General features: G+C 42.3%; 1 protein-coding gene across 2 annotated transcripts in view; it reads right to left on the bottom strand.

The window, feature by feature from the left end:
* furina (furin (paired basic amino acid cleaving enzyme) a) overlaps window positions 1-8,398 on the bottom strand; it is a 79,090-nt gene continuing 70,692 nt past the window's right edge. For both annotated transcript variants that reach the window (XM_056380970.1, XM_056380980.1), the window contains exons 13-16: window positions 8,014-8,193; window positions 7,801-7,925; window positions 6,224-6,346; window positions 1-5,125 (exon numbers count right to left, since the gene is read on the bottom strand). In XM_056380970.1, coding sequence (XP_056236945.1) covers window positions 4,518-5,125; window positions 6,224-6,346; window positions 7,801-7,925; window positions 8,014-8,193 — 1,036 coding nt within the window. In that variant the 3' untranslated portion in view covers window positions 1-4,517. The remainder of the gene's footprint in view (window positions 5,126-6,223; window positions 6,347-7,800; window positions 7,926-8,013; window positions 8,194-8,398) is intronic.

The following is an 8,398-nucleotide window of genomic DNA, read 5'->3' as shown; positions in this document are numbered from 1 at the left end:
TTCAAATTTGCATAGATCTTTATTTTAGTAGAATCTATAATTGACATCAATTAAATAAAAAGGAGAAAAACAAGAGCAAAAAAAAAATCTTTAAATTACAAGAAAATTACACTGCACCATTCATATAGTACAAAAATAGGCCTTATTTTAGAGTTATGTCCCATGTAAGATAGTCATTCTTGTACATTATTCATAGATCACAAATCTGTAAGGTACTGTGTGCAGCCACAGGCCAGGAACCTCATGAAGAGGCGGGAGGATGTCAACAGAGTCGTTTGAGGTTGCTCCACTAACTGCCCTCCCCCCCATCACAAAGTGTTTTATTTATACTTAAGCAAGCATGTGCACACACGGACGCACGCAGATCTGATTCAGCCCTTAAGTTAATGGAGATGTGATACATTCTACCTCCTCCCTCCACAGCTGCTGAACATACAGGGTGTCGCCGCAGATCTTCAAACGGGCAGAGATGACACAATGATATCAACAAAACACTTTGAACACAAGTGAAGGGGTCGATGGACTGTGACAACCTGAAAGCAACACGTCTAAACGCTAAACAGACAGCACTGAAATGATTGTCTTTGGTTACGCCAAAGATATTGCTCCTATTAACTCCATCTGACTTCATATTAATCACTGCAGACTACATCCTGAGGCAGGACTGAAGCAACATCGAGCTCCACATGACACAAATCAGTGGTACAAAAGACAAAGCCTCCATCGTGCCCACGAGCGAGTCTTTTTTATATAATCAGAGGAGACAATTTGCAACGAGCAGATTTTCTGTAACATTCCTGTTACTTTCAACATTAAAGGCTTCACACTTTAGAGCCCGTGAAGTGGTTGCCTAATAATAAGGAGCTGCGTTCTAGCACAATTAGAGAACCTCGTCTTTTTAGTGTGTAGTTTCCATCCGTCTAGCAGTGACAGGAGGAAGCTGATGGTTTCCTAATGGTTTTATGCAGCTCCCTGTGCTTTGGAAGCACTAGCTACTTAATGCTGACTGCATTTGTGATTTCCTTAAAAGTTGGACACTTGAATGCACACCGCTCAGCGTTCATCAGTTTAAAGTTTTCTGACTCTATGAAGCTGTAGTGAACACAACATCAAGCTAAGATGAATACATAATTTTATGTGTGCACTTGAGGGACCACAGAAACTTCTGTCTGAACATCCCAACATGTTTGTAGGAGAAATTTATAAATCCTTTGTAAGGGAAGATTACAAGAATATAAAATGTTGACTAGGCTGAGCATCAATTATCCACACTAGTTGCAAGAAATTGATCAAAGTCCCACAATTTAATATAGTTCTTCTTCTTCTACAAAAAAAAGAAGCAAACTCTGAGCCTGGAGAGTTATAATATTTTATGGAAGCAATTTTGGTGCGAAATTCAGCCCAATATCTGTTGTTTACACACTTCACACCAAGCTGGGAAGTCGATAAGATTTTGTGGCTCAAGTCTGAGGCTGCAGTTATTACGTTTTAAAATTAGCACCCTCCTTGAATGGGGGCTAATCAAAGCCTAAATGGCAGTAGGCACTAATGTACATCACACAAAGCAACGCAGCATACTCAATATTCTGTAGCCACATTAGCTTTGTTCCCTTTGAGGGGCCCTTCCTCTAAATCCACATTCTCGGGTTGGTTTCCAACCCAGTTTAGCCAAAATGCGCTGCACCTGCAGCAGCCATCTGAGTTGAATTAAGCTTCCTGGCGCAGTGCTGTGTTTGAGAGCATCTTTCTCCGTGTTTTCGTGCAGGATTTTTGGCAGGTATTGGGGTTCGAAATACGTTATTCTCTACTGTTTTTAAATGTTTTTTCCTTTCTCTCTAAACACGCTTTTGCAATTTAAATCACATTCAACTCTGCATACAGTATTTATGAATAATACCTTCTCAGAAAGCTTCACGCAACGAAAGTGGTCAAATTCAAAATCGATTTGTTTTGTTGCTTGTGCACCTTCCCACCCGCAGAACAAGGAGATTATTTGATTGTCAGTGAAAGAAAGAAAAAGGTCTTAACACCAGGTGGAGCCGTCTGGGTAGAAATTGTGTGTGAGAGGAGGGGAAAACATATGCCTCAAACTATTTTAAGCTGATTTAGCATTTAACTCGCTGGCCAACAAGATCTACGGACAATCCTTCTATTTTCAATAACAGGTTTTAAAGCCCATGTGTGACTGCCCATGAATGCTGATCATAAAGGCAATAAATTTTAGGAGCGAGAGGAGTTTCAGGGGACTCGAATTTACACAGCAGCTTTACAGTTTCTGAATTGCATTTGCCTGTTTCTGTTCTAAAACATAAATTTGACTTTCACGCCTATCCTCCTAAACCTTTCCAAAGAAGCGTTTTCATGTTTGACCTACATACAATTTGACCTCTATAATCATTTAACAGCTCCTCTAACAGCGTATGAAACCTTGCTGAATGATATGAGAGGTAGATAAAAGCATGAGCAGCTGCAGTTTTGTATGCATGTCATCACCATGACAACCTCTCTCAGCAAGCTCTGTTTTTGTACTGGAAATGAAAAAAAAAAAAAAGAAAAAAGAAAAATAATAATTTCAACATAGTAGAAAAATGGCTACACTGGATTAAATCATGAGGTGCATATTTTCGATGATAACCAGCCCAGGGAGAAAAAAAATCACTTTAAAACAATCTTCCCTAAAGGTATGATTAAAATCTCTCAGAATAAATAGTTTGCTGCAGTATCATTCAGAATATAATTAATTGGCAAGTTCGCTGAAGAGTTAATCTGAAATTCAGATTAGATGAAGACTGGAGGGTAAGTGCAGAGACGCTGATGAGATGTGGAGTCAACGCAGGATTTCTAAACTATGCTCAAGATTTGGGAAAGAGAGCAGAGACTTTGAGACGAGGGAGGAAGAGGAAACCTGCACTTCAGAGGGCAGATTAAAATTTATCGACCTTGTATGCCACAAACGAATACACACACACACACACACACACACACAAACAAACCAACAAACTCTCAGCTATTATGATATGAGGTGTGTGTATAATGTGTGTTTGTAGTGCTAATGTGCTCTGACAAAAGGGAAAGCCTTGATGTATTGTTACCGTTTCTGCACTGTCAAGAAATCAATCACAGGTAACTCAACACCTGTCAGCTGCTTGGAGAGGCTCTTGTGCTCAACAGTCACATATTGTTCTGGGTCCCATCAGCACCTCGACTGTCTCTGTCTCAGCCCTGGGATGTGAGCACATCAGACATAGAAATGAAATATGCCCGGAAGGGATTGTGCCTCAGGGTTGAACAAGTAGCCTCTCTTTGAGTGTCTGTGTGTGTGGGTTTTTTTTTTTTTTTCCCTCTTAATCTATCTTATTTTTTTTATACCCTTCCATGTGATAGCTGGGAGGTCATAAGGTTGGGAGAATTTATAGTTTCCAAACTAGAATAAGTTCAGTCCATCGTGAATCCCAAATGTCTGGAGGAAGCTCTGCTAGTTGTGTGACTCACAGTTTGTTCTGTCAGAGCTGAGATCTTTCCAGATTGTGTGTACAATAGGAGAACTAAAGCCCCCATCACACTTAGAACAATAACCGAGCAGATAAAAAGAGTGACTCTATGAAAGATGGATTCAGTTTCAAGTAAATACAATTACTGTCTCGTCATGGAAAGAAGGACGATGGGGAGGACGTGTCCGGAAAGCTCTCAGAGAGTCTGCTTTGTTTCTCTGGCTGGTGACACACAATTATAAACTATTGAAGTCTGGACATTTCCTTGTCAGCCATTATGCTTTTGATTTTTAAAATGTACTTGAAAATGTGAATCACTACAGATAAGTGGCTTTTCTGAGCAGATTTTGGATATTGATGTCACTCAACAACACTTTGGAGAGTCAGTGTATCCAAACCAGATTTCATGCCTCATAATACATTTTTTTTGTTACCACTTATTTTGTTAAAGTACTAAATGTGACAGGACCAGCTTTAACCTCTCTATAAAGGGCACTACACTATTCATTAGGTTTACACGCTCTCATTCACACACATTCATCCAGACGTGCGCACAATACACACACATCTCTACTCACACTCAGCAATCTCGTCTGGCTACTGCACTGAGACTGAAAAAATAGGAAGAAAGCAAATAATAATCATTTGTTTAGTGTAACAAAAAGCAGCTGGAGCTGGAGGGGAAAATGGACTCTGCACAGACAGACACTGTTAGTGATCGAGGGCAAGAGGAGGGAGAGAGTCAGTTTAATAGAAATGCGTCGAAGTGTGAACAAAGCAAAGCTTGGGCCATCCCGAGCTCTGAGAGACAGCAGCTTCCCATCAGGTCTCCCACAGCAGAGTGGAAGACAAGATCCTGCAGCAGGACTCAGATGAAATCCCGGTAAGACAGAAAAAGAGAAAAAGGGATGAGCGATAAAACCAGAAAAGACTGTGAAAGGACAGTTACCACAGCCCTGAATTATCAGACAAACGGGGCTGCGAGGATTTTAAAAGCAGGAGAGAAGGAGGGATGTGGGGGAGGCATTAAAGAGCACTTTGTGTTTTGATAAAGGCAGTCCTCTCATTTTGGACGTCAAACTCTTCGTTTTCGGAGTCTGTATTTACACCGTCATCCCCCCACACTGTCGGGATGCCGCGGTAAGACACCATCCTATTTCCCCCAAGGCTGAAGGTGCCCCCGAGACCGCCGCCAGCCTCCAGAGAGGGCAGCTTGATGAGTGCGCCAGAGCGCAGCTGCAGCAGCAGGAAGACCCCAGCGAAGGTGGCGATGATGGCCATGCAGCTCAGCACGGCAATAGTGATGGGCAGCTGGGAGCTGAGCTGGAGCTGCAATCCCGGGTTCCCCTGGCCCACCATGAAGCTGCCAGGGGACTCACGCATGTACTGGTTGAGGTGCAGGCAGGTGCCAGAGATGGGGTCCAGTGAGCTGTGAGGCTGGCAGGACAGACAGGCCTGAGGGCTGAGGCTGCTGCAGGTCAGACAGGGCGGTGGGCAGGGCAGGCAGGCTGGGACGGAAGCTGGCAATATAAAGTTTCCCACTGTGTAGTTGAGCGGCTGGGAGCCCACTGAGAAGCCTGCTGGACATTCTTTCACACAGCCCTGCTGAAAGAGGTAGTAGCCGGCGTTGCACTCTAAAACACACAAGAAAGAAACTGAAATAAACAGCCGTACTCACCTTTTACTTCTTCATATGAGTCAAGACTTCCCATTAACAGAGAAGCAGGATTCCTGCTCAGACTGTCAAGCCTCAGAGAGCTCAGTTAACACGGTAAAGAACGATGTGTCTGACATGTCTGTTTTCATTCATCCATGGGTTGTTGTGGCACCAGGTTTTATAGGCAATTATGCTTCCAAGTCACCATTTCCACTTTTGTTAGTTCTACTTTTGCTTACTAAAAAAAAAACTGATGACGAAAAGCTTTGCAATTTATATGCTGAGAGCAGCATGTTTAAGTGAGAAGACCCATTTCCATATGCAGCAGGTCCAGATGCAGACCATTGCCTATAATAGCAATTAACAGACTCTGGGTGCTGGGGGTAACAGAGCCACAAACAGGAGTGTGAGCCAACAGAAGAGGAAAATCTAATTTACTGTAGGGTCTTGTTAACTCGTTCAAAAAACAGAGGACACTAAGATACATGATAAACAAAACACATGATAATTACATTCTGTTCCCCCCTAACGATTCTATGATCTTGTCTGTCAGTATGCAAGTACCTCTGACAGCCTGTAGGTGTCAGGCTGTCACCAGTTCAGACAACAGTAGGTGGACTTCACACTGTGTTAGTGCTCAGTCAGTGGTATCTTTAGACCTTGCCTATAGCAGTACTTGGATTTGGTAGGTGACAGCAGTTTGGACACCATTAAATTTAAATGAGATTATTAAAAGGGACCTGAAGTAAAAACTTAATTTGATCTCATCAGAAGTTAGATCCATATTTAAAATGGATACTAATACTCAAGAGACTCGGCATATGATGCTTGAAGAGGTTTAATAAGACAAGCCTGTGACTTTCAAATGAGTCTGCCCACAGTTCACTCAGAGACACACAATGCAAACGGATGCAGCTGAGCAAATAAGGGATTTCATCCCGCTCACCTCAAACTATCCAGACTACTTCACATATCACATCTCAACATGAATCAGTAATTACACTATCGCTCCTCAGCTGCTGTGACAGTAACGTCCTGTGAAGACCAAACCGGAGACAACAGATACCAGTCTTACCGATGCATATCTGCCTCAGGTCCAGGGTCTTACAGCTGCCGTCGCCAGCCTGAGGCTTGTCAGAGGAGCTGGGAGATGTTGAGCCAGTGCCATACAGCACCAGGATGAACTGGGTCAGAGTGCCTGAGCGGAGAGATAGAGATGGAAATAAAAATCTGAAATTAACTGGGGGGGAAAAAGTAAGCCTGTCAAAAATAGTACGGCTCTGGCACTCCCTAGGGTAAATTTGGTAAATGTGTCCTCTACTCATTTTAGACTCTTAGATTTTCTGCATATAGTGACAGTAAATGATGCTGAAATGAGCTGCAATTTCAAGATGTCATGATTACGCAGTGCTTAATAAGAGTGTCAAAGTGCCCCTCTCTCAAGAATGATTCAAGTGTGGGGTCTTGTGAGAGGTTCCACTTTATAAAGCCACTCCTTACTGAGGAGGGAGGTGTGAAGCACTTAGCTACAGCTATTTTCTGGGGTTTTCTTGAATTCTGAATATCACGTCATGGGTGGACCTGCTACATCCAGATTCAGACAGTTGTTGGTGGGCGGTCCAAGGGCAAACATAAAAAGTGAAGTATTCACTCCAGGGCTTTGTCATGCTCCCTGTTATAAGAAAACTTGTTACTGCAGAGCTCCACAGAGTCGGCTTCACAGCTCCTATAAAGAGGCACAAAGGCACAGGCACTGTGGAGCCACAGCTACAAGAGCCACTTAATCTCTAATCTCCTGACACGCGATCTGAACTCTAGTCTCAGATTAAAACATGTGTTAAATAACATTCGACCCGTTTTACAAGTGAGGTCATTTTATGCTGTCTTGCAGCATAGAACATAATCTTAACATCCAAGTTTAAATCCACCTTTAAATCCACCTTTAAATCCACCTTTGTTGCATGTCATACCCCTCTCTCACCTCCTCTGATCCTTCTCTGTATCTCTAGTGTCGCTATTAAATAAAAGCTACAACAATTAGCTGATTAATTGATTAGTGAATTTAATATATTTGCTTCCCACATAACATAATATTGCCATTACTTCATATGAGAATTAGGATTAGGTACTTTGTTTGATGCCTTGTTTATGTTGTTATAAACTTGTTGTTGAGCCTGGTGTTAAGATAGGTTTGATTTTGTGGTTTTTGGGGTCGTTACTGTTTGTTTTTGTTTTGATTTTGATAAATCAACTGACTGATAATTAAAATGAATTTTTTTCTATCACCCAAGTTGTTTATCAAGCCAAAATGGCAAAACATTGATAGTTCCAGCTTCTCAAATGTGAGGATTCACTGCTTTTCTTTTCTTTTTTGTAATTGAATGTCTTTAGGTTTAAGACTGTTAATCAGACAAAACAAGTAATATCAAGATGTGTCCTTAAGGTCCTTGGACTTTTTGCCTTTTTTTTTTTTTTTTTTACCATTTCCTGAAATTTTACTGACAAAACAATTAATCAGAAAAGTAATCAACAATCGTTTGTTGCAACCATATCTAAACTAGCAGCAAACTCTAGAACACACAAACATAGAGGAAAATCCAGCAAAATGTTAATCTCTTGAGTCTTTTCTTATCAACAAGGAAGATGCTTCACCATAGTCACTGGCACCAGCCACGTTCTCAATCTCCAGCGTCCACGCCCCTGTGGGGTTCTCATCCCAGGAGTGGGTGGTCATGAAAGCCCAGTCATTAAAACCCTCTGATGAGTAGTCATGAGGCCTGCAGGAAAACAACAAAGTGTAAATGGTTTGTAATCAGAATCGGTTACTGTACGCTTGTGTGTGTCCATGTAGCTGTGCGTTTGTACCTGGGGTGGAGCAGTGTGGAGCGTGTGCCGGCAGGACTAATGAGGTGGATAGCCAGGTTTCCCCTCCGGTTGTACGACAGGGTGAGCCGGGCCTGAACGTGCTCTAATGAAGTCACGTGACTGTCTGTCCCGATGCAGGCGTCCACACTCATGTTAATCGATAAATGGCTGCCAATATTCCTGTCAAATGTGAGAAACGACATATGGCAAAGACACATTAAGAGAGTGGTGTGTATTAGTTGTAGGTTGTATGCTGTTGAGATCATTACTGGTTTGTTCCGAGCTCTGGATGAGCTTCCTGCCAGATAACTGTACGAGTGGCATTTTGCCCCTGGCCAGTGTGCGAGCCTGTGAAAGGTGAGCAGTTTGTTGCTTGAACAGGATG

Source organism: Seriola aureovittata, chromosome 1 (assembly GCF_021018895.1).
Source record: "Seriola aureovittata isolate HTS-2021-v1 ecotype China chromosome 1, ASM2101889v1, whole genome shotgun sequence".
Classification (NCBI taxonomy): domain Eukaryota; kingdom Metazoa; phylum Chordata; class Actinopteri; order Carangiformes; family Carangidae; genus Seriola; species Seriola aureovittata.
This window is presented reverse-complemented; position numbering and strand designations above follow the sequence as displayed.